Source organism: Astatotilapia calliptera, chromosome 15 (genome assembly GCF_964374335.1).
Source record: "Astatotilapia calliptera chromosome 15, fAstCal68.1, whole genome shotgun sequence".
Lineage (NCBI taxonomy): Eukaryota > Metazoa > Chordata > Actinopteri > Cichliformes > Cichlidae > Astatotilapia > Astatotilapia calliptera.
In genome coordinates, this window is record NC_137436.1 from 27,125,960 (window position 1) to 27,151,996 (window position 26,037).

At 45.1% G+C, this 26,037-nt stretch overlaps 1 protein-coding gene and 1 long non-coding RNA gene across 2 annotated transcripts in view; one reads left to right on the forward strand and one right to left on the reverse strand.

Moving 5' to 3' along the window:
- LOC145420341 (uncharacterized) overlaps window positions 1-26,037 on the forward strand; it is a 135,445-nt gene that overhangs the window by 58,621 nt on the left and 50,787 nt on the right. The window lies entirely within an intron of this gene.
- LOC113037470 (pleckstrin homology domain-containing family G member 3-like) lies at window positions 834-24,491 on the reverse strand. The gene is made up of 18 exons (XM_026194585.2): window positions 23,525-24,491; window positions 22,315-22,377; window positions 20,763-21,235; window positions 14,551-14,660; window positions 13,845-13,914; window positions 13,715-13,761; window positions 13,469-13,619; window positions 11,441-11,572; window positions 10,620-10,802; window positions 10,433-10,525; window positions 10,260-10,346; window positions 10,146-10,179; window positions 9,946-10,047; window positions 9,834-9,866; window positions 9,419-9,429; window positions 6,157-6,258; window positions 4,510-5,968; window positions 834-3,623 (listed from the first exon to the last, which is right to left on the reverse strand). The coding sequence occupies exons 1-18, from the start codon at window positions 23,682-23,684 to the stop codon at window positions 2,752-2,754; spliced, it is 4,182 nt and encodes a 1,393-aa protein (XP_026050370.1). The 5' UTR covers window positions 23,685-24,491; the 3' UTR covers window positions 834-2,751.

The following is a 26,037-nucleotide window of genomic DNA, read 5'->3' on the forward strand; positions in this document are numbered from 1 at the left end:
TTAGACAATAATTCTGATGGCAAAAGAACCAAACGGGACAGGCAAAAAAAACAAAACAAAAAAAAAACAACAACTTTGCTCTGCTTGTCTTCGTTTTTGACTGCACAATATTTTTAAGGTCATCTGATATAAAAACCGAGACCAGGAAAACCGCCTTCATGTTTTTCCTGTGTTTTATCCTCAGTTACTTTGCAACAAAGGCATCTGCTGTGATGCTTACACCTTTGATAAAGTCTCACAAGTATCAGCTTTCTTTTTATCTATAAAAATATAGATATGTACTGATAAGTACAGAATTATAATATTTCTGACTGTCTGAGGCAAAATTTCCCCTATTCAAATCGAATCAAATCGATTCAGGACCTTGTGAATCGGAATCGAATCAATTCTAGAAATCAGTGACGATACCCAGCCCTAGTGTAAACCTTACACACTGGGTGTGTAATAAATGTCTGTACAGGCTTCTTTTACAGTATTGATGACAACCACCATCATCATCGCGGAGGGATGACGCAAAGTAATTGATGATGGTTGTCATCAATTACTTTACGTCATTCTATCATACTTAAAAAAAACAACACAAATTTAACATCAAATTATGGCGTGCACAGTGTTTATCAGCATGATAATTCTGGGTGAGTAATGTGAGAGGAGCAGTCTGAGCGCTAACGTTAGCTGGCTGCACGACTCTGAGCTTCTTCAGTATGAAATCGAGCCTGCATCCATCAACCAATGAGCAGAGTCGTTGTGACCGACAGGGATGCTGCAGGAAGAGAACTGTGTGCATGACACCAACACATAATACTGTGTACATGTAAAGAATGTACGCGCTCTTTCTTCTATATTTAGTTTTAATGCAGAACAGACGTCATACAAACACATTTGTAGACACACACGCACACATTTATAGAAAGACAGGTGATGTGTTTCTATTTACATCTGATCAAATAAATAAGGAGTAAATGACATCGTCACATTACTGTTGACAGTGGACTGAGGAGCAGGATATGCAGGTGGGAAGTCACATGTTGAAATCTGCCATGTGCCTCTGAACAAAGTGCTAGCAGCAGAGTCCAACACATGACTTATTAGGAAAATATTGACTTACATAAAATATGATGAAATACAACAAGGCACAAAAACTGAAATTCCTTTAAATATCAATTATTGAATAAACTACTAATGACTTTTACAGTTGAATATTTATGATTGTTAACAGGAAAAAGAGAACTTGGCCAAACAAAAAAAAAATCATTTGTACTTCACTTATTTACAGTTTAGTAATTACTGGACAGTTAATAAATCCATCACCTGTGTTTATTTATTTATTTTTTCTAATGAGGCAGGTTTGGGGCTCTGTGCACTGCTCTGGCTGTCGTGAACAATTACTCGTGGTTATGTCTTTAAAGTTCTAGTCACTGGAAGGAACAGTCTGACTTTAACATGGTGACCACAATCAATCAGTGTGACTGGAAGCTGATGATCAATAACTGACACTGTGTGCAGGTATCAGGTGCGTTCATGTTGGCTTCACTGAACCGTCTTCTAGTCTCAACAGTCTGAATCTATAGCAGGCGGATCCGGGAGAGGAAGTCCTGATCGTGACGAGGCCTCTCACCCCAGCCCTCAGTCACGACCAGCTTGGTCAGCTCCTCACTCTACTAGTTACCAACTCACAAAGTGCAGATCACACAAACTCTGAGGGGCTTTTCCTCTTCTTTTGGAGCCAACACATCCCCCTACAGACAGTCTAAACGCAGCCAGTCACAGAGAGTTCAATATAAAGTACCGCTCCTTTAAAGGACGGTTTGGTCTTTGTGGTTGTGTGTCACGGAGGGATTAAAGCTGCCTTCATATCAAGCAGACATTAACACAAAGAACAATCTGACCTCACCGAACGGTGGCGTTACCAACACCCCGCTGCTCCGGGTGGTCCAAATACCCCAACCAAGCTCTGGTGATTCAGAGGTGACTGTTCAAAGACTCATTATCACCAAGGAATGGGTGGTCTCTGATAAAATCACCATCAAACAAGTGAAATATGAAGGCTGTAATTTCTGCAACAAGACCTCTGAAAACAAAGAGGTGAGTCTGGTGCTGACAATGTAGACCTCCATATTTTTAAAATCCAAAAATCCATATTCTGAAATTTAAAATCAGTGATCGAGTGCTGCAGTAATTCCAAACGACTGCATCAGTCTGACCTCTGAGTCACAGGAGTTGGGGCTTCAGGGAGGTCAGGTGAAGAGGTGAAATGCTTGGCACACAGCACACACTCAACCTGGTCGCTTTTTACACCGGGAATGAATGTGAGTTTAGTGGTTAGTCCTCTCACAGTGGAGCTTTAAAGTTTAAGTTTAAGTGGCTGCAGTTTGGAGCTTTAAGCGATCCCTTAGTGTAGTCCTGATTCCACCTGGACAGAAAATGATGTAATAACCCTGTGTAAAACATGGCATCCTGCACAGAAAGGTGCTCCCATCAAGATTTCCAATAAGATATTTACATTTCTCAGATAGCAGAAAGAATTCTAACTGCAGACTTTATATACACATATGATAACTTCTTTGTTTTAATATTTCACCCCCCTGAACATTTGTGCCATTACCACATGCTAGAACAGCTTTTCCTTTCATGCTCACATAAATTAAATAATTATGTCATCATTAAAACTTGAGCAGCTTGTCATTGTTACATCTTTGGTTAGAAACTGAGAGTCATAACATGTAGAGGAGAGCTCGGACAACTCTCTCTTCAGCTCAGGCTCTGAAACCTTTCCCTCAGGTTCTTCACGATGCTCTGCTGACCTTCCGCCTTCGGTCCTGAGGTTGATCTCGTTTTCTGGGAAACATCTTGATCAGCAGACAATGCTGTGGACTTGTTCTGCTCGGTTTTGGCCTTCAGTTCCTCCCTCTGTTGGTATTCGTCAGACTCCTGGTAGGCCCGGCACCGGTCGATGACAGCCATGATGGAGATCTTCTCTCTGCTGGTGGGTGAACGGATCTGGACGTAACTTTCATCTGTTTTGTCTCTGGCTGTTTCTTCTGGCTCTGGAAACTTCTCCATGACAATGATCTTGTGTTCGGGGTCGTTTGTTAGGGGGGCCTCAGCTGCAATGTAGTAACCGTCGTTTGCCACCTGGTCCTGGAGCTTTTGCAACTCACTCATCTGAGATTCACTCAGCCGAGGATCCAGGGAATTGGCTCTGAGGAGCCGTCTGCTGCGTTCCTCTTGGCTGGCGTTTCTGTGAGGCCTTTGTGAAGAAACCCTTCTGGGAGCTTCATCAGCGAGGAAGCAGCCTGAGGAGCAGCTGGAGTGCCTCCTCAGACTGCTGTCGAACTGCTCCGGGATGGATCGACTTCGACTGACTGCGCTCTTCTGGGAGCAGCTGTTGGCGGAGTACTTGGAACGGAGTTCCTGGACATCGGGCCAGTTGAAGCCTTCGAGGGGAGGAGGTGGACTGAGGGGGCTGCGAGAGTGAGGCCGGCCCGAGGAGACGCCCCTGGAGTTTCCCGCTGAGCTGGAGGTGAAGCCGAGGGTTAAAGACCTCACGTGGTTTACGGGACTCAGCGGCAAAGAAGTTGCCTGCTTATGAGAAACCAGCGGCAGAGTCAGGCTGGATTTACCTGCCAGAAAAAAACAAAACAAACGAAACATATTTAAATCACTCTTAAATTTGATCGTTACAGTGTTCCGATAACTGACAGAAATGATTAACAAAAGCCGTAATAATCCATAAACATATGTTTGGCTTCTACATAAATCAAACAATGGTACCACATGCAGCTGTGATATTTTACTTCAGCTTCAGGAAAGATGGGCTCATCACTTTAGGCTGTTCAGATTATAATCTGCCCCTAAGCAGCGCATTTTACCATCTTTACCTGAAGGTGGCAGTACAGTGTTATAACTACATGTGGTACCATTGTTTTTTTGTTTTTCTTTTCATGCAGCGGGTGCAGACTAAGCATGTGTGGGCAGGTTGGACTGATCGGTTGCTCAACAGGAAATGGTTTATTTAAAGAAGCAGAGTTTGCTGAAGGCAGGGCAGGCTCAGGCTGAGCAGGACTGAATATATACCCAGTTTTGCAAACACACAGAACAAACATTTACAACAATTAATCTCTTAACATCCAGCAGGTCATCGAGCCCGTGCAGGACTCAGAGTATGGTCAGGGTTAACATCACACTTTTCCCGTACATGGTATATAAAAAAAGATACATTTTTAATCCAGTCTCTCCTTTGTGTTATCACCTTACAGGTGTACTATCTGATTTTCTAAATTAGAATTTCATATAAAATGGATAGGTTGACGATCGATAACCCTAACTGTACCTCAAAAGGTCACTGATGATCTGGTGAATGTCAAGAAGTCAAAAGAGAATTAAATACAGTTTCTGAATTGCGTTGATTGAAGATTTAGTGGTCCTATGGTCACATAGACAATCAATAGATAGATTTCCTTGAGGATTGCTGGTTTGAAATGTTAAGCAGTGTGCAAAGTGACGTACCCGAACCTTCCCTCTCCTCTACCACACTGGCTAAGCTCTTCTTTCCAAATAGGAGACCCTGACTTCGCTGTCGGACCATCGGACTGGAGGTTTTGATTCGCTGACTGTACTGACGAGCCAGGTGGAGGACTTTGCTCGCCATCTTGTCCACTTCGACCACCTGGTCTGAAGCGCTACTGGGGTGGTCCTTTTCTGCCTCCACCTTCAGCTGGTTGACCTGAGGCACTGGAGCCCTGAGGACAGCAGCCTCTTCCCCAAACATCTTTAGCGTGTCCCTCACGCTTCCTGTCCGGTTCACCTCCGAGGCTTTGGGCTTGAGGGGCATAGGGCTTGTCAACTCTTCTTTGATTGTTCTGAGATCAGAAGCTCTGCTTTCTTGGGAAGAGTTTTTGGTTGGGAAAGAAAGGCCGGAGGTTCTGGAGGTTACTGCAGCTTCTTTGGTTTGATCCTGCCCTCCATCTTCACTCTGGGATCTTTTGATGTCTCGCTCCATCGCCTGCCAGATCTTAATCATTTCAGATGAAGGTTTGAAGTCTTCATCATCAGAGAGATTATCCTGCACACTTTGAGACCTGGACCCCTGGCTGCCTTCTGAATCTTCTGGATCAGTGCTTCTTTGTTCAGACTTCAAAGAGTCCAAAGAGCCACTACAGCCCATAAGATCCTGGGTGTTTTGGGGTAAAGCAGAGTGTGACTCTGCATAAGTAGGGTCCACAGTGGAGGTGGAGGAGGTCGAGGTGCTGTTGAACCGGCTGACGGAGCTCCTGACCAACCCAGATGGTATGTATGTGAGGCTCTCTCTGCGCCGAAGACTGAAAGTGGCATCTTGGTTTTCAGCATTTTCATAGTAACTTTTGATTTTCCCAATGAGCAGCTGGTCCTGCATGGACAGCATGGAGTCCCGTCTTCGCCTAATGCTTCGGTCGCTGTCAAAGAGACTGTCATCTCGAGGAGACAACATGGTCAAATCGGACCCACCGAAGGTCTCTGCAGGATCGGCAACAAAGCTGCAGAGCCGCGGAGGTCGGTCGTCTGCTTCGGCACTCAGGCTGAGGCTGCTGCCACTCCTGCTGGGTAACCGAGGTGAAGGACAACCGAGCGAGCGGGCGTCATCCTGGGCCACGGTGCCTCGCTTGATGCTGTTGGTGAAGTGCTGGGCGATGGAGCTAGCTTTGTCCAGGACGGAGGACGGGAGGATGCTGGTGGCTTCGCCTTCCTTCTCTGCTGTCTCCTTCTCGTTGTCCTCATCATCAGAGGACTCCCCACTGCTCAAGGTCTTCAAATCTGAATCAGGTGTAGCTGAGGATGGCTCCTCTGTGGGTTCTGGATCTACTTCAGGTTTCAGGTTGTCTGAATTTCGACAGGAATTGGAGATGTTGGAAGGGGTCGGATCAGTGAAATGTTCTGGTTCTGAGATTGGTTCAGACATCTTCTCCTGTGGTAGCTTCTCTACTGCTGGCTGGACAGGACAAAAACACAGAAGCAGTAATTAGAGGTGGGAAATACAGCCATGATGCAAGAGATTACGACCACCTGCAAACACCCCCCACCCCTCAAAATCAACAAGCACTGGGCAGCCCAGAGATTGGGCGATCTGGAGATGGAGATGGCCTCACAACTGCAAGTCAGCGACTGAGTGTTACTTACCTGCTTAGGTGTCGGCTCGGTGCCACCTGGCTCTTCTTCTTCAGGGAGTTGTCCATTTTCTTTGTTAGAGTTGTCTGAAGAGACGCTGCCTCCCTCTGTCTCCTTCAGCAAAAAACAAACAGAACAGGAAGTCAAGAAATGCTGGAGGAAAAGAAAAGTTTTTATAATATGATTAAAAAAAAATCAAACCAAGAAGTCATTAGTGTCGTTCATGGAAAAGCTTCTTACTCGGTTTTAAAGAGTGTTTGTTATTATTGTGTGAACTGAACCTTTATTTATTACATGATACAGAGCAGCCATCAATGCAAATCAATGCAACAAAACTTTGAGAGGCAGCAGCAAATGTCCAGTTCATCCAACCACACCTAGAAACACGGAATCACCAATCGTATTCATGCTCACAGCACTAAAGACAAAGATGGATGTAAAGCTGCAGGACGAATGTTCGAAGAAGCTCCCAGAGGAAAAAAAACAACAAAACAACAACTTTTAAACTTTGCAAAGATAAAAAGCCAAAATCAGTCAAAGAGCTGTTCTCATTCTTTAATACGACAGGAACAGTTTTTGGGAAGTCTTTGTTTGTTTGTTCTCCAGAGTCGGGTGTTTCAGTGCATACAGACAACCTTCGCTTAGCAAAAACATTTGATCCAAGAAAAACTGTCAGTGTGCCTCATTAATCTGCTCACATTTCACATTTCTGTTTACAATAAACAACTTCTAAAGTCAATGTCCCTAACTGAAGGAGGCACTGAAGGAGGTACTGACGGAGACACTGCAGGAGGCACAGAAGTCAATGAGATTATTTCTCAGTGTGAAAATGTAGAGCACTCGTGTTGTTGGAAAACATAACAGAAAATGCTTTTGTGGTTAAAGGAGGTTGTTTTTCCCGCTGCTGTGGAATAATGTGCACGCCCGGGATTGCTACAATACAGCGCTGGTGTCCTGACCTGGTACTGATGTCATTCAGACATCAAACTGATGTCATGATCAACAAACCAAATAATGTTCCAGACACTGACCACAGTATGGCCTTCAGTGAAAAGATTACAGTGGGCAGCTGGGTATTTTTCAGCTGAAGCACTTTGCATGAGGTATGTGGCATGGACCTGTTCTTTATTTCCACCTTTGAAAAGCAAACATGGGACATAATATTTGGGCAGCTGGCTCAGCGACTTTGGGCTGTACAGACACTGTGAGCTGCATTCATATCAGCAACCAACCTAAAAACAGGACCTGGTTGCTCACGTCCTCACAGAGACTCTCACAGACTTCTTCCTAAGTTACACCTGTTGGTGTCATGGTCCTGGGTCGTGTGACCCAGTGTGTTATGTTTAGCCTATTTTGATGTTTATTGTTTGTTTAGGTTCTCTAAGGTAGTCCAGCCATTTGTATATATTACCCTTGCATTAAGTCTCCCTTGCCCTTCGTGTGTTTATGTCTGTGTGTCTTGTACTGTCAAGTTCATGCTGTCAGCTATGTCATCTCCCCTGTACTAAGTTTCCCTGGGTCATGAGTCCTGTCTGCGTGGTTATGTTTAGTTCTTGTCGTGTCTAATTTCCATGTTTCCTGTTTTACTTTGTAAGTCTGTATTCATTGTCAGTGTATTCAGTTGCACCCTCCTGTCCTGTCATTAGGTTCATGTGTGTCAGCTGTGATCCCATGTGTGGCCACTTCCCCTGATCATCCCTCATGTGTATTTAGTCTCTGTGTTTCATGTAGTCTGCGTCGCGTCATCTGTGTTATCTCCCCTACCCCTTGTCATAGTTCCCCAGCCTTAACTAGTCCTAGTTTGTACTTTGTTTAGCCATAGTTTTCCCAGTCTATGTTCAGGTTTTCCCTCAGTTGCTTTGCTGCCTTGTTCCTTAAGTCTTCGGCCCTCAATAAAGGCTCGCCTTCTGTTAAGTCCGGTTTTGTGTCCTCACCTCTGTTTGCTCTTGGGTCCTCCACTCACTCCACACGGTCTGCCCCGGCGGTCCGTGACAGTTGGTGTGTGAATTAGCTAACCAACTAGCCATCAGAACAAGAGCATACTGCTTGTTTTTAAGTCTCTTATAATGGATTAGAACTAGTAGAACGCTTAGGTCAGGTGATAAGTTGCTTCTGATTGTTCCTAGAAGCAGACTAAGACACAGAGGTGACCGGGCCTTTGCGATTGCTGTGCCTAAACTTTGGACCAGTCTGCCTCTTCAAATTAGGATCTCTCCAACACTCGACATTTTTAAATCCCGTCTGAAAACACATCCTTACTCCCTAACTTTTAACTGTGACTGAGTTTTTGTTTTGTTCTCGTTGTGTCTTTGTTTCACTTTTTAGTTTGTACAGCACTTTGGTCAACTGTGTTGTTTTTAAATGTGCTTATAGATAAACAGATTGATAAGATTCACAGAGGTTAGGACTTTAGAGATGATGACTGAGGTCATGAGTGCTCATAAAACCTCAACATCTTTCTGATTTGATATATGTGAGGTTTTAACAAAGCTAGCCTAGCAGTTTGCTGTTGCTTCCAGTCTTTGTACTAATCTAAGCTAAACCTTTTGCAAAGAAAGTGACCCATCTGAAACAATCTGACTGAAGGAAAACAAAAAACAATGAATTTCATCCAAATATTGTCAGTTCCTTTAAACGCTGCCCCATGTGGTCACCCTGCGGTAGTTAAGTGTGTTGAACCCAAGCATGCAGCTCGGCTAGTGTTAGATGCCCATGAAGCAGTTACTTTGTGCTCCACAGCAGCATCCTTGTAGCGCATTACAGGGGCTGCGGGTGATGAAGACTGGGCTGGCACCGGAAAGCCTCACCGTCCCCGCGGCGGAAAAGAAGGCCTGGACAGTGACGTGCCAGCAGGAGATGGCAGCGAGCACGGAGCTAGCAAAGTCGTCTACCTGCTTGTCCTCCAGCAGAGCATCATCCAACTGACCCGCCTCTTCCACGCTGCACAGCAGGCGCTCTAGCGAGTCCTTCCTGCTGCCGAGCTCCGCCTCCTCCTCCGTGACAGACTCCCCCAGCATGCTGCTGCTGACGGTGGCCCGCAGAGAGCGCCTGTCATCTGAGCACTGCAGGACGTCACACACTATCATGTTTCTGCTTCCTAAAACTAAAGTGTGGCTCTGACAGCAGGACTGAGCCTCAGTAACCCTCACCGAAACATCGCTCATAAGAACACATCAGAAAGTTCACAGAGTCATAAACAGAAGAAAACAGAAGAAACAGTCTTTAAATCTGAGCAACAGCAAGCAGGCGTGTGTTCAATGAGTTTGGGTCTTACCTCCAGCAGCGCTGAGAGTCCAGCAGGGGATTCAGCAGAAGAACAAGAGCAAAAAGATTTGTTAGACACAACAGCTTTACCGGTTAACATCTGCAGCTTTAATCAGCCCAGAGAGCAACAGGCCTCAGAATCCTCACAGTGTTTTCTACCATGCTAACCCTTATTAGGTCCACAGCGGGTCAATCTGTTAGAGTCCAGACATTTTATTGAATTTTGCCCGAAATAAACATCTGCAAAATATTATAAGAGATAACCTAGAGGTCCAAATGCATGTCTGAGAAGGAAATCTAAAACCTGGGCAGAATACAACCTAAACAAAAACGTTCCAAGAGAAACTACTATGAGGACAAAAGTCACAAAAGTGGACATACTGATCAAAGATTTATCAAAATCGATTTCAATGAAATGACTTTACCTTTGTTGCTTTTCAGGGTTTGTTTGATTGGCTCTGGAGAAGAAACAAAACTGGTCGTTACACATCAATAACAACAAGATACCTTGATCAGTAATCCAGGTAATCTGATTACCTGACTGTCGGCGGCCCTGACGAGCATCTCGTGGGAACTCGTCAGAGTGGCAGGATGTGGCTTTCTTCAGGCGCTCAGGACTGTAACGGTACTTGGAAGGATCTACAGGGAAGCAACAACAACACAGAGGAGCATTTCATCACATCCTTATTAATCTTTGCTTTTATTAATCTTCTACAGCAGAAGAGATGTTTACTCACAGATGGAGTCCATCTCCAGGATAGCTTCTTTTGCCTGAAAGACACAACTAACCATTACTGGTGTCTGCACTGGTCACCTGGAGCGAAATGGGTGAGTATACTGATGCTTCTGACCTTCTGTGGGATGATGGCTTGGTGGTTTTCCACAATGATGCGTTTGATGTGATGAGCCCAGAGCTTCTTCTCCTCCACCGTCTTAGCCTGAAACATTAAAAGACAAAAACACGGAGTGAACTCCGATCCTCTCAGGCTTAAATATGTTGGCTGGCGGGTGGAGGTCGACTCACCTGGACGGTGTGAGGCTGTTTGGGGTTTTTGTAATGCATGACGCTGAAACTCAGGGAGTCTTTGGCGTTTTCGTTGAGCGTCAGTGTGGAGCACTGAAACCAAGAGACAGAACTAAGAATCAAACCTGCACTTAAAACAAAGACCTGAAAACCTGCAGCTCTTAGATGTTTGTCTGCTGCCACTCACAGAGATGTGCGTCTTGTAGACATAGTGCTCGCCGCGACGTTTGGTGATGAGCAGCACCCGGTCAAAGAGAAAGAGCGTTCTTTCATTTCTGGCTCGATGGACCTTGAAGTTTCCCTCCAGAACTAATTCTCCGTATGTGGTGAGATCAGGACCTTTCCAGTTTAGCAGCAGTGACTGAACCTCCTGAAGAACCAAACACAGAAACACTCAGACACTCCAGCCTTTGGTTGTTTTGGTTTGTTTTTAAGGAAGGAAGCCCTGAAACAACTTTGTAGAAAAAGAAAGTTCAACCTTTCCAGATTTAATTTCCTTTATCAGAGCAATTCAGTGCAGGGCTTCCTGTTTGAAAATGTCACCACTGGGAGCAAACTCTCTCTAAACTGTCACAAGATGTCAGAGCTAATAAATAGTTCTTATCTGGGACACGCCTCTCTTACATTTACCTTCTGATAAGAACTTCATCTGCACAGCCTAAAAACAGGAATGTATTCATTTAAAGTTATTTTCTATAATAATAATAATAATAATAATAATAATAATAATAATAATAATAATAATAATGTATACTTTATTGATCCCAGTGGGGAAATTCCTCTTTGCATTTAACCCATTCACCATTGGGTGCCCGGGAACAGTGTGTAGGGACAGTACTTTGCTCAGGGGTACCTCAGGGTAGCCGTTCAGTGGATTCAAACCCTCAACCTTCCGATCATGGGGGCGCTGCTCTACCTACTGAGCTATCCCTACCCCAATATTTTCTTTTCACTTTATAGTCATAATTACAGTGTGTATAGAAAAAACTTTGTTTTGCCATTAGTTACCTGGAGTCGGACAGCATGTTCGTGTTTTCTCTTCATGTCATTAATGTACCATGCCACTCCCGTCATAGTGTAGAGAGCCTCCTCTACCACCTCATAACCGTCATCCTCTGGGTCAAAATGCTTCTCTATCTCCTAAAGAAAACCATTACAAACACCAACAAATCAGCATAAAGTCATGTTCAGTTTAACCCGTTCATGCATGAATTATGACAACCTCAATCTGGATATTTTTCTTAAGTATTTTTATTCATTTTTAGGCATGAAAAAAAAAAATTTTGAACTTCATTATTTTTTAAACACTTAGGTGGACAACTGTGTATGGAGTGACACATCAGTGTCTAATGTAGTGGTTTATGTGCAAGTATACCATCAACACTGACACAAATACCTGAAAACAGCCTTTGGATAGCTGTCCACTGTAGTCACCACTATACATGAAAAGGTTAAAACATACAATTTTATGCAGATGATACCAATTTATTTATGTAAAATGAAAGAGACACGATCACGCTGTAGCTTCAAACCAAATAACCAAAAAGTCTGACAAATATTCCCCAATACATGCTTGAAAGTATATATAGTCTAAAAAATAAAAGAAGACTCCCAAAAGGTTGATTCTGTTCATCTGGACGTTTTCAGTGGGAGAAATCATCACTTATCCAAGTGACTTCTTCAGTCTCAGCTGACTGCAGGTTTCCCCAATTTTATAAACAGTACATTTGCACAATAACTGAAATGTTCACTGAATGAACAATGGGCTGTGAGGTCAGTTCGTTGATCATTAATATGAAAATTGTCATGACCATGGATCAACAACCATTAATCAATGAACACTGATCAAAACCTATTGATCAATGGCCACAAGTACCATTCACAGAGAGTTCGGGAATGGCTGCAATCACAGCATTGTAAGATGGTGACAGATGTACCTTTAGGCCCCCTCCTCAATTCAGAGATGGGCTTTCCCTTTTCATGTGGCCTCCTTGACTCCCCGCTCAAACCAGCATTCCTCCCTGTCCATGATGTGTACATCCTCATCTTTTTAATGAAGACTGAAGGAGTCTTCATTAAAGAGACTCCCTCTTATTAGATTATTCTGTTATTATATGTTACCTTATATATGTAATCAAAGTAGTTGAATTAGAATACTGCTGTAGATCATATTATACCCTTTAATATAGAGTGTGTGAGCTGTATGTAGTTTAGTTCTCATTATACTTTTGAGTTAACAGAACATATTCACATATTAGTTCATTAGATAAATGTGCATCACTCTGTATCCTTGATCTGCTGGGAATGTGTTACACTGTTTTCTTGACATGTTCTATTGTTGAATCATGAAGAGAAGGAGACTCTGTGTCTAAGACAGGGGAGATAGACAGACCACATTCCATACCCCCACCTTAGAAAGCAGAGAAACAACTGCCGAGGTCATAACTTAGGCGCTGTAACGGAGAAAGAATGTGATGTTTTGGCTTTTACGACTAGATGGGGGCCACTAGAGACTATAAAAAGCTGAGCAACCCGTCACCATTTTGAGACTTGCTGTGACCCTCTTCAGGCATGTCTCCCCATCATGATGGTCCTTATGCTCTTAAGTGTTGAATTGTATGGAAATAAATGATTGTTGATTGAGCATAAATACACCGAGTATTGTCCTTCCTTCAGCCCAAAGATTCAAAGAATTGGGAGATTTCAACACTCTCAACCCAAACGAATCATCCACATCTGGAAGTTTTTTCCAAATACCGTGGATATCCACTCAAAATTCACTTATGTGTTGCTCATATAGTTTTCAGTTAGTTGGCTAAAAAAAAATATAACTAAGAAGATAACTTCTGCTTTCACACCAGGAAATGTCTGAAGACACTTTAACTCTGACTGATCCTCCGGGAATGTGTGTGTGTCTTCGTGTGAAATGTGATGTAAACGTGGCCTTAGACATATTTGCTTCATCTCAGTCCTCTGGTCTATTTCTACAGGTTTGGATGCAGGTGTAACTGGTTGTCAGGTGTGCTGGTGTGGTACCTGTAGCAGCAGGTGGTATTTAAGGATCCTCTGAACAGGTTTGAGCAGGTATGAACCCAGAGGCAGCGAACGTTTAAGCGAGGACTGGCGGTCCCGGAAAAATTTGGCAAGAGATTTGTTCCTCATGCACTCCGTCAGCGCCGCCACCGAACTGCAACAGGAGAGAGGAGACAGACAAGTGTGGACAGGTCAATGTGAATGAGACAAGGTTTTTAAAATGTGCTCGAAACCTAACGTATGGCTTACTTTGGGTAGTTGGTGCAGTACTGTGTGTAGATGTCAAAGTACTCGCTCTGAAATACAACAAGCCAAGAGTTTTATCAGCCGCTGCTTGTACGAACCATCCTCACCCAAATCCAATCAGATCTGGTCTCACCTTGATGACGAAGCACCTGGCGATGGCGACGGGGTCGTTGTCACACTGGTCGAGATCCTGAAGCAGCTCGCTGTGAACAGGAAACACTGTCACCGTGGCGACCCCAGCAACAACAACGCTTTGCATGTCACCAGGAGCAAACCAAAGGAAACCTGAAGTTTTTCTCTCGTTTCAGCAGTTTCCTTGGTTCTCACTTCAGAGTCTGAATCCTAACGCTCATTTTAATATTTCATGATGTTTTTCTGATGTTTTGGAGTTTTTACCTTTAACCATGAAGGCAGACAAGAAGGAGGGAGGAGAGCAGACGAATGACATGCAGTGAAAGTCTCTGTTACCTTCTACTCGAATGACTCGACTAACACTAAACCAAAGGCTGACATCATGGTGGTCATGGTTATTTTTATATATACGATCTGGTTTGTGTTACGGTGTTCGTCTGTGGCTGCACCGTTCAGGAGTGAAAATGGGTGAAACGGTTTGTTCATATTTAACCTGCTGAATCGTTCCTAAACATGAAGGCACTCAAAGTCACAGCAAACAGAGCACTCCATGTTGTGCAGTAGAACAGCGCCGGTCTGCAAAGCAAACTCACCCCTCGACAGGAAACAGAGAGCGCTGACATGGGGGAGACGTAACATCAACGTTAACCGTTTTAGACAAAATATCGTGCTATGATAACGGACACATTAAACTTTATCTTCTTCACCTGTTGAACTCGTAGATGTCCTCGATGTTTCCAAAGAGAGCGCAGACCAGCTCAGGACGGATCGACAGATCCGACTGGTCGGACTGATCGATGATGTGAGCCAGGTAGTCCTGCAGGGTAGGAGGGAGAGGTTAGTAGAGTGGACGGAAGGAAGGAAGAGACAAGCAGGGAAGAAGAGGATAAGAGGAAGTGACAGAAAGGTCAGGGGTCACTTTTTAAAAAGCTCAGCGTCAAATAAAACACCCTTTAAAATAAACTGGAATGTTTCCATTTCTCCAACAGGAGGCAGACTGAACGCTCACTGAGCTATACCACAGTAATCTGATTACTTCTGGCTTGATCAGAGATGCAGACTGTTTAACTCCTCTCTGGAGGGGAGAGGGAGGGGAAACAGGAGGACAAAGGAGGGGGGAACAACTAAGCTGTAGTGCCTCTTCACTTCACTGTGCAATACCTTTTGTGCAATACTTTTGTTAATAGTCAATGGTGCAATAGACTCCAAACTTGAAATGTGCAATTCACTTGTATCTTTATTTTTATTCCTATTTATCCCCTTCGTATATTTTATTTATATATGTCTCTGTATTTATATATATATATATATATATATATATATATATATATATATATATATCTCATGTCTGTATCATGTCTGCTAAGCGAGCCTACCGCAGACATGAGCGAGACAGATAAATATGAAGGCATGCCGGCTCGGACGTCGCCCGGATCAACAAGGTCCGCGTCAGGTGTTGAGGAACCAGGGCACCCTGACGAAAAGTGGGCTACTGGAACAAGAAGGCATCGTTGTTGGAATGCTACTACGCAAGTAACCCCGGCGGAAGGGGCTACATGAATAGGATGACGGACCTATGGATTCTTCGACTGCTCTCACAGCTAGAGATTGACGAGGTACAACACAAATGCTACGGCAAGGAGGAGTCAGGACGCCAGGTCAGGGGGGAGATATCATCACCCCCACCCGAGATTGGGTACATAGCCCCTCCATGGAGAAGGAGGCTAGATCAAAGTAGCACGGAGGGAGGTTAGCCAACTAACGGAGTTGCAGAAAGGTGCGACAAAGAAGGTGCATAAGAAATACAGCAAGCTGTCCATACCTGAGGCCTTGAAAACTGCCAAGCAAAGACTCACAGCCTTGGCCAGCCGCTTGAGGAGGTACACCAGAGAGATAGAAGGCAGGAGAATAAACCAGCTGTTCTCCACAGAACCAGCAAAGGTGTACTCTCAGTGGCAAGGGAACAATAATAAGAGAACAGCACCACCAAGGCTGGAGACGGAGCAATACTGGAAGAGCATATGGGAGAAGGACGCAACCCATAACGGCAATGCTCAGTGGCTAGTGGATCTGAGGGCGACCTCCCTGAACAGGGTCCAGTAACCATCACAGTGGCAGATATCCAAGGAAGGGTCTCCAGTATGAAGAGTTGGACAGCACCAGGGCCCGACATGGTTCACGCCTACTGGCTAAAGAAGCTGACTGCATTCCACGAGCGTCTGGCAGCACAAATGAACCAGCTGCTAGTTAACGAGAGACACCCGGAATGGCTAACCGAAGGTCGGACGGTCCTGATCCCCAAGGACCCCAAGAAGGGACCGGTCCCCTCCAACTACCGACCAATAACCTGCCTCAGTACTACATGGAAGCTCCTGTCAGGCATCATATCGGCTAAGATGAACAGGCACATGGGTCAATACATGAGTGGGACACAGAAAGGAATTGGCAAGAATACCAGAGGCGCAAAACACCAGCTACTGGTAGACAGAACAGTCAGCCGAGACTGCAAGACCAGACTGACCAACCTGTGCACTGCCTGGATTGATTACAAGAAGGCCTATGACTCAATGCCCCACAGCTGGATACTGGAATGCCTAGAATTGTACAAGATCAATGGGATCCTGGCGTACAACACTAGAGGCCAACTCCAAGCCCATAGCACAAGTCACCATCAAGTGCGGGATCTACCAAGGAGATGCTCTGTCCCCACTGCTGTTCTGCATAGGCCTGAACCCCCTCAGTGAGATCATTAACAAGACTGGATAGGTAGTCAGAACTGAGGGGATTGAACTACCAGAAGGCAACATTGCAGACATAGAGGACAGTTACAAGTACCTGGGGATCCCGCAGGCAAATGGGAACCATGAAGAGGGCGCTAGAAAGGCTGCAACCACCAAGTACCTGCAGAGGGTCAGGCAAGTCCTGAGGAGTCAGCTGAATGGTAAGAACAAGATCCGGGCCATCAACACGTACGCCCTGCCCGTGATCAGGTACCCTGCTGGGGTAATAGGCTGGCCAAAGGAGGAGATAGAAGCCACTGACATAAAGACAAGAAAGCTCCTTACCATGCATGGAGGGTTTCACCCCAAGTCCAGCACCCTGAGGCAGTACGCTAAGCGGAAGGAAGGGGGCCGGGGACTGGTGAGTGTCAGCACCACAGTCCAGGATGAGACAACGAACATCCAAGAATACATTGGGAAGATGGCCCCAACTGACCGAGTGCTCAGTGAATACCTCAGGCAGCAGAAACCCAAGAAAGAGGAGGGAGACGAGGAACCATCATGGAAGGACAGGCCCCTGCATGGTATGTACCACCGGCAGATAGAGGAGGTGGCTGATATCCAGAAATCCTACCAGTGGCTGGACAAAGCTGGACTGAAAGACAGCACAGAGGCACTAATCATGGCAGCACAAGAACAAGCTCTGAGTACAAGATCAATAGAGGCTGGGGTCTATCACACCAGGCAAGACCCCAGGTGCAGGCTGTGTAAAGATGCCCCAGAGACAATCCAGCACATAACAGCAGGGTGCAAGATGCTAGCAGGCAAGGCATACATGGAACGCCATAACCAAGTGGCCGGCGTAGTGTACAGGAACATCTGTGCCGAGTATAACCTGGAAGTCCCGAGGTCAAAATGGGAGATGCCCCCAAGGGTGGTGGAGAATGACCGAGCTAAGATCCTGTGGGACTTCCAGATACAGACGGACAAAATGGTGGTGGCTAACCAACCGGACATAGTGGTGGTAGACAAACAGAAGAAGACGGCCGTAGTGATCGATGTAGCGGTTCTGAATGACAGCAACATCAGGAAGAAGGAACACGAGAAGCTCGAGAAATATCAAGGGCTCAGAGAAGAGCTCGAGAGGATGTGGAGGGTGAAGGTAATGGTGGTCCCCGTGGTAATCGGAGCACTAGGTGCGGTGACTCCCAAGCTAGGCGAGTGGCTCCAGCAGATCCCGGGAATAACATCGGAGATCTCTGTCCAGAAGAGCGCAGTCCTGGGAACAGCTAAGATACTGCGCAGGACCCTCAAGCTCCCAGGCCTCTGGTAGAGGACCCGAGCTTGAAGGATAAACCGCCCGCAGGGGTGTGCTGGGTGTTTTTTTTTTTATATATATATATATATACACTCAACAAAAATATAAATGCAACACCTTTGTTACTGCTCCCATTCCCCATGGGATGGACGTAGAGACCTAAAATTCATTCCAGATACACAATATAACCATCCCTCCCAAACAGTGGTCACAAATCAGTCCAAATGTGTGGTAGTGGGCACATCTGCTTTATTGAGATAATCCATCCCACCTCACAGGTGTGCCACATCAGGATGCTGATCTGACATCATGGGTAGTGCACAGGTGTACCTCAGACTGCCCACAACAAAAGGCCACCCTGGAATGTGCAGTTTTTTGTGCTATTGGGGGTCTGGGGACCCAGAACCGGTCAGTATCTGGTGTGACCACCATTTGCCTCATACAGTGCAACACATCGTCGCATGGAGTCTATCAGATTGTCAATTGTGGCCTGTGGAATGTTGGTCCACTCCACTTCAATGGCTGTGCGAGGTTGTTGGATATTCGTGGGAACTGGTGCACGCTGTCGTATACGCCGGTCAAGCACATCCCGAACATGCTCAATGGGTGACATGTCAATGGGTGAGTATGCTGGCCATGCAAGAACTGGGACATTCTCAGCTGCCATCTGCCCTGAACAATGTGAACCATGATTCATCCGTGAAGCGCACACCTCTCCAACGTGCTAGACGCCATCGAATGTGAGCATTTGCCCACACAAGTCTGTTACGGCGACGAGCTGGAGTCAGGTCAAGACCCCGATGAGGACGACGGGCATGCAGTTGAGCGTCCCTGAGACGGTTTCTGACAGTTTGTGCAGAAATTGTTTGGTTGTGCAAACCAATTGTTCCAGCAGCTGTCTGGGTGGCTGGTCTCAGACGATCTTGGAGGTGAACCTGCTGGATGTGGACGTCCTGGGCTGGTGTGGTTACACGAGGTCTGCGGTTGTGAGGCCGGTTGGATGTGCTGCCATATTCTCTGAAACGCCTGTGGAGACGGCTTATGGTTGAGAAATGAACATTCAATGCACGGGCGACAGATCTGGTTGACATTCCTGCTGTCAGCATGCCAATTGCACGCTCCCTCATTGCTTGTGGCATCTGTGGCATTTTGCTGTGAGACAAAACTGCACATTCCAGGGTGGCCTTTTGTTGTGGGCAGTCTGAGGTACACCTGTGCACTACTCATGATGTCCGATCAGCATCCTGATGTGGCACACCTGTGAGGTGGGATGGATTATCTCAATATAGCAGATGTGCCCACTACCACACATTTGGACTGATTTGTGACCACTGTTTGGGAGGGATGGTTATATTGTGTATCTGGAATGAATTTTAGGTCTCTACGTCCATCCCATGGGGAATGGGAGCAGTAACAAAGGTGTTGCGTTTATATTTTTGTTGAGTGTATATATATATATATATATATATATATATATATATATATATATAAATAATATTCTGTAACTGTAACTTCTGTCGGTGCTGTGCTTTTGGAAACTGAATTTCCCAGAGGAACCCACCCGAGGGATTAATAAAGTTTTATCTTATCTTATCTTTCTGTTTGATTAAACATATATATATATTCCATATGTTTGGTATTTATTATTGAGGTAAGTACATAAACACATTTATTGTTTTAAATAAAAGCGATTACGTAATTATGTTTATTTTTATAAACTGAACTTTAAAATCTGTGTATCAGTTTATGTTTAATGTGTCAGAGTTTACTTGATTTTTAAATATTTAAAAAAAATGGAGAAAACTCGTATGTCTGATGTGTTTACTGATTTCATATTACATATTCTATCTCACTTAGAGCTTTTTTAGAGCCTAAAACTTGTTATTATTTTATTATAAGGACAGGTCTTTGTTATTCTCTGAAACCTTGGTAAATAAATCATAATAAATATCTGTTAGAGTATTTCCGTTTTTCCGTTGCTCCTTCACTGGTTTGTTTTTTGTTTTCCTAAGTTTTTTAAACAGCCTGGTTTGATTGAGTCGTACTTCAGACACTGAAACAGGTGCGTGCAGCTCGGTGAGCCTGTTACATAAGCAGCTAATCCCATCACTGCAGAACGTCTTAGCTTGTTAATTATAGTCTGGCACTGAGTCATGGCCGGGGTAACGACTGACACCGCGAGCTGTCCTCTGTACGTGGAGATGCGTTCAGGAAACGCGTATGTTTCACGAGCCCAAAATGTTCAGACTAAGAAAAATGGGTCAATTTTTGTCCTGAGTGCTTTCAGAATAGAAATGAAATGTTTGAAGTTCAGACAGTTTTACCTTGGTGAGTTTAGATTAAAACTAAAGGATGAGAAGCTCATGCATCAGCAGCTTAAAAACCAAACCCTGTCCAGCTCCATGGTCACTGATCATCGTTTGAAAATAAGACGCCAAGGATGGAAGTGTTTCTACTTCATGTTCTACACCATGGAAATGATCCTGGGATCATCCACCGCCACCCTCTGTGGACATCCAGGTGTTTTCATGAGATCACAGACTAGACTTTCAGAGAAAAGCTTAGCGCCTGAAGTTACTTTAGAGATAGTTTCAGGATAAAGCGTCAAACCATCAGCGAGCGTGATCAAAGCAAACTTGACTCGTCCTGAACCCGCCGCTAGCGAGCAGCGATCGATGTTCCAGGTATTCGGCAACAGAATTCCAGGAACTCAGGAGGTGGTACTGAGTTAAACTACCAATGAGAATAAAGGATATGGTTGGACAGGTGGCTACCTAGGCAACCACAATGACCAACCATCCACATCAGTGAAAAATTTGAGCCCGTAGAGCCCACACCTGTTACCATGACACCTATAGGGTCACGCAGTTAGGTAACTCACCTCCACGATCATGCGCAGATCTCTCACATACATCCTCTCTGTCTCGATGATCTCCATGACGACGCGGTCTAGGTAGGTCAGCTGAGGGTTGGGCGCCATGCTGGCGCGGATAAACGGTGAAGCCGGCTGCCGGCGGCTCAAGGTACGACTCGCCTTCCAGTCTTTGTTGTTGTTGTTTTTGTTGTGAATGAAGCTCCGCCCCTTCCTGTTGGGTTGGGGGCTCGACCCCTGGAGGTCTGCAGCGACCTCCTCGGGGCTCAGGTTAAGGTTGATGTCAGGGTCCGAGGAGGAGCTGGTGATAGATGGAGGCAGCGCAAGGTTGTCGTCTCTGGAAGATCCAGACCCGGAGGACAAAGTGGAGATCAGGCTCACGGGGCGCCGGTAAGATGCCAGCAGGTCGGAGGAGTCGGAGGGTGTGGACGATGGAGCACGCTCATCGCTGCTGATGGAGGCGGTGGACAGGCGGGGGGACTCTGAGGAGGGGAGGGAGAGAGATGATGTCACTGATAGCAAACTTCTACATCATCACCTTTCACAATAAAAGCACTGAGCTTTTTCCACTGTCAGAGTGAGAGCAGAGTTTCACAATAAAAGCTTGTGTAAGGAGAAGTTAGAACATGATGAATGTTTGTCCGCAAAGACAGATAAAGCAGTGTGTTATTTTGGTCCTGGAGTCTGAATTCACTTTGAGGAAACACTCACGCCTCACATCCACAGCTGCAAACATCTGGACAGGTTGTGGCCTATTAACCACACCTGAGGAATGTCAGGAATCCAAATGCGTTTAGATGTTTTTACAGTGAAGAAACAGTTTGTACTGTGTGAAGCAACTGAACGAATGAGCAACATTTCAACATGTACATGCGGGCTGCTTGGCTGGGAATCAAATGTTCAGGAACTGACTCATCAGGTGGTTCGAGCTCCGGGAGTTTCAAAGTGAAACGCCTCAAACGCCCATTTCTTCCATCGACCTATAGTTCCTCTGGTGTCCAGCATAGGCAGCAGTGAGTCAGTCCCCATTGACTCCCATATTAACATAAACATGTTTACAGCCTGTAAAAAACACTTTGATCTATCTTCAAAACACCTGTAGTCAATAACTCACCTGTTTAGTGTATGAAGACTGAGAGTTTGCATTATCAGGGGCGTGGCCTCTATGACTTACAGGTGCATGGTTACACAGATGGGTGTAGCTGCTAGCTGTCTTATTTGTGCTGTTTTATCCTTTAGGATGAGTTTCATGATATCATCATGACAATAACAACATGACTGCTGTGCAGTTACTTGCTGATGCTGGCAGATGTTTACAGGTATGACACTGTGAGAAAGTGGAAGCTACACATTCGTGTTTCATGTATGTAACCAGATTCTCGGATCAGGTGTTCAAGCATGGTCCAACCAGCCAATCACAGCAGGTTCCCACAGACTCTTTCAGTGAAATCAGCATGTAGCAGATCAGCGATAGTCATTTATTCCTTTTGGATTAATTGGTTTAGCTTCATTGACAGATTTCTTGGAATCGCATACTGAGAGATTTGGTTGGCGCACGTACCGGCTAACCAGTCCTCTGAGGGTTTGGCTAAATATCTGAAGAGCAGCGACACCGACAGTCCACCTGAGACACAGACACACACATTCAACATGTGGACGACAACAGTAGGACAGCAGAGCGCTCCTCAGACAGGAAGTTCCTGCTGCCACCGTCTCTGATGTTCCCATTAAACATGCACAGAACTATCAAACCTGACTTCAGAACACAGACAGAGCATGCTCCCCAACAGGTGGAAAAGCAGGCACACAAAGGCAGGGGGTAACCAGCTTTCGGACCTGTCCTCTCTGCTTCGCTGCACACACATTACAAACTGCACTTGAACACAACAGCAGCTCAGGTCTGAATCATTTCAAACGGATCCTCTGTCCAATACTCAACAAACTCAGACACAAACACAGTTTCCTGAATTTCCTTCAGAATAAAAGTCAGTTAAAAGCCTTTAATGTGAAGCTGTGGGTGAAGTAAATTAACCCTGCAGGACTTTCAGCGGGAGGATCAGACGGACCTCTTCCGGCTCCGAAGAGCAGCTCAGCCGGAGGGTTTCACGCTGTGTTCACTTCCTCCCACATGACAGGAATCTCAGAAGCCAAAACACAAATCCTCCTTGAGAGGGAACACAGGAGAAGGAGGGGAGGAGGAGTGCGTGTTTGAATGAAAACAGCTACACACACACACACACACACGCGCACACACACACACACACACACACACACACTAGTCCGTTAGCTCTTTGGCTTCCTGCCATTCTGCAGCCAGGGAGGTGTTTACTCACCAGACAGGAAGGGAGTGAGTTTATGGATGTGATATGAGGCCTGGTGGGCCAGTCACAGCTCAGAGTTTACATTCAAACACCTTCAAACACACACAGGGTTGACCTTTGACCTCTGCAACCGTTGGACCAACAGGAAGAGCAGCTTTTCTAGGACCCTGACCAGAGTTTGAAACCAGAATAAAAACTCAAACAAACAGGAGAGAAATGTGCTGAAAACATCTGAAACCTCTTCACCTGCTCCGTTTAACACCTGTGAAGAAAAACGTGTTTGTTTAAAAATAAATAAATAAATTATCCACTCCGCTCATAGCTTTAACACTAATGAGCTTTATTCAAACCTCTGACACTAGAAAACAGTCTCTGAGACCTCACTCCATCCAAAATGCTGCATCAGGAAAAAAGTCTGAGATTTTCAGGGACCATCTGACGGCGACTCACCAAACCAGCGGCGCACAAACACTCGTCTGAGCCGCCGATCCTCCTCCACACTCCTGAAAGAGATCTTCACCTGTTTCTCTGAACAGAAACACCTGACCACAGCTACATCGCCTCCTCCTCCTCCAGTCAGACTGCGCCACATGCTCCTCTGATACCCCATTGAACCTGAACGCTGGGCTCAACAAACGTCCTCAAAAACAAAAAGCGGATGAAAGAGAAGAGGTTGAGTTTTCCTGCAGCTCTAAAGTGCCCTGAATGCCCCACATCTGTAAACTGTGACTGCAGAGCTGAACAGAAACATGAGGAGGAAGAGGAGGAGGAGGAGGAGTTACAGGAGGAGGAGAAAGGGCAGACAGCAGGAGGAGTTGCTGAGGGGAGGAAAAGATTTAAAAAGTGAGGAAGATGAAGGTCCTTCCTCCTCTCTGTTTGGGTTCAAATGAATAAAAAAATATTTTAAAAAAAAAAAAGAATCACAAAGAAACGCTAGCAGAGGGAGGAGCTACAAACTGACCTGACATGAGCCAGAAATACACTAGAGGGCGTTACCGAGCAACCACAGAGACTCGGGATCTGATCAGAAACATCTGAACAAACACAAGAGCTCACGATTTAATGATGACATGCAGCAACACAGACACAACAACACGGACACAGGCAGCAACATGGCAAAACAGACACACAACAACACAGACATAAACAACACAGTCACAGACACACAACAACACAGACACACAGGCAGCATCAAGACATCACAAAACACAACATTACGGCAACAGATACACAGGCAGCAACACAACAACACAGCAGAACCACGGCAACCTCGCCGTCGGCTCCGATTTACTTGTCGCTTGCAGGTTGGCCCTGCCCCTCTGGACAACTTTAATCACTGTACTCGACTGAGTGCCTTCCTCTGCGCCTCCTCACACACTTTCTCTTCAGCTCTGTTCAATGGGACCTGAACTGCAGTCTGAAGATTACCCAGCTGCACCTGAACTCATCACTGATGTCATCCGTTTCTGTTCATAAAAAACTTTATTAGCATCATCATTTATTTTAGGTCCTCTTTTATTTCATTTTAAAGAGTCACATGTTTACTGGGGATGGAGCCTGAAAGACATCACTGAGTGTGGTTTCATTTCAAATACAAACGGAGCTCTGTCTTAACCTGCTAGGAACTGGCGTCCACATATGTGGACATCACATTTGTGGGATGTCTAGACCAAAATAATACATTCTGCTCTACAAGGGCTTGATATCCAGTTACGAAGACAGTATACTGCCACTGTTCTATCAAAATTTAAAACAAATGTCCTCCTATGTGGCTCTCATTTCTCTCAGAAACAAAAATCAGGTCAGTCAGAATTATAAAGCACTTTGGGTGCCCAGAAAAGCGCTATGTAAATGCAATCCATTATTATTATCATCATCATTATTATTATTATTATTATTATTATTATTATTATTATTATCCCCTCCATTTCCCAGCTGACCTGAAGTAACCACAAACCCTGATCAGCAGATGCTGAATGGAAACACAGCGATTCACAGCGTTTCCATGAATCAAATGTCCCTGCAGCCACGAGACGTTTAGGGTGTGAAAATTCAAAACATATTATGGAAATGGAAATGCTTTGAATGAACATTTACATGATCCGAGTCACGTTCGTCCTCTCCAGCACGCTGCGTAGCTATGAATAATTGGACATCATCTTCTCCTTGTCGCTCCTTCAGCTCAGCGAGGTCAGAGCTGAGATGTGTCTTACTTTCACTGACATTGATGGCTCAGCTCCAGTTTGAATGTTTTTATTCCTCCACCTCCTGCTCCTCCATTTTGTTTCGGTCTGTTTGTTTGTGTCCTGAAGCGTCTCGGGGGGGGAAATAATGGCCAACTGTTCTTGAGACACAACGGAGCCGTTTAACCACAGTGTCTCGCCATGATGCCACAGACACACGCCACTTGTAACCAGCAGGGGTGGACAAAATATCAGGAACAGGAACAGATCAGTGCTGCAAGAAGTGTGACACTGTGAGTCGTGAACGGCAGAGTTACGGTTTGTATCATACAAGAAACATGTGTGAGAGGAAACAGTGAGTGAAGCATTCATCACGTTGAAGGTCCTGATCTGTGCAGCTTATCCTCTTTTAGAGGAACCAGATCTGATCTTCCTAAAGATCCTTCAAACCTCACACAGCTTCAGCCCAAAGTACTAAAACTTTTTATTGTTTGTTGTGATGAAAGAAAAATGTGTGAGTTCAGACAGCAGGGGTGCTGCTGCTGCACTAGTCAACATCAACTAAAAACCTTAGTTTCCTGATATGTTATTTTTATTTTGATTAGGTTTTTTTTAATCTGCAGACGAACACAGTACAGGAAGCTGAAGAGCTGACTGGCTAAATCTGTCTCACGTGTGGCGTTCCACAGGGTTCAGTCCAAGATCCTCTGATGTTTCCTGTTAAAATATTTCCTAATGTAACACTCAGTACTTTGTTTTACTGGTTTATAAAAAAAAATC

What these genes read in the sequence shown, in the direction of transcription:
- LOC113037470 (XM_026194585.2), bottom strand. Translation starts at nt 23,684, where the DNA reads ATGGGGTATCAGAGGAGCATGTGGCGCAGTCTGACTGGAGGAGGAGGA. An exon ending in GTTTGTGCGCCGCTGGTTTG is followed by an intron (nt 22,378 to 23,524) that starts GTGAGTCGCCGT and finishes TCTGTGTCTCAG; the next exon opens with GTGGACTGTCGGTGTCGCTG. An exon ending in CTCAGAGGACTGGTTAGCCG is followed by an intron (nt 21,236 to 22,314) that starts GTACGTGCGCCA and finishes TCCCCTCCTCAG; the next exon opens with AGTCCCCCCGCCTGTCCACC.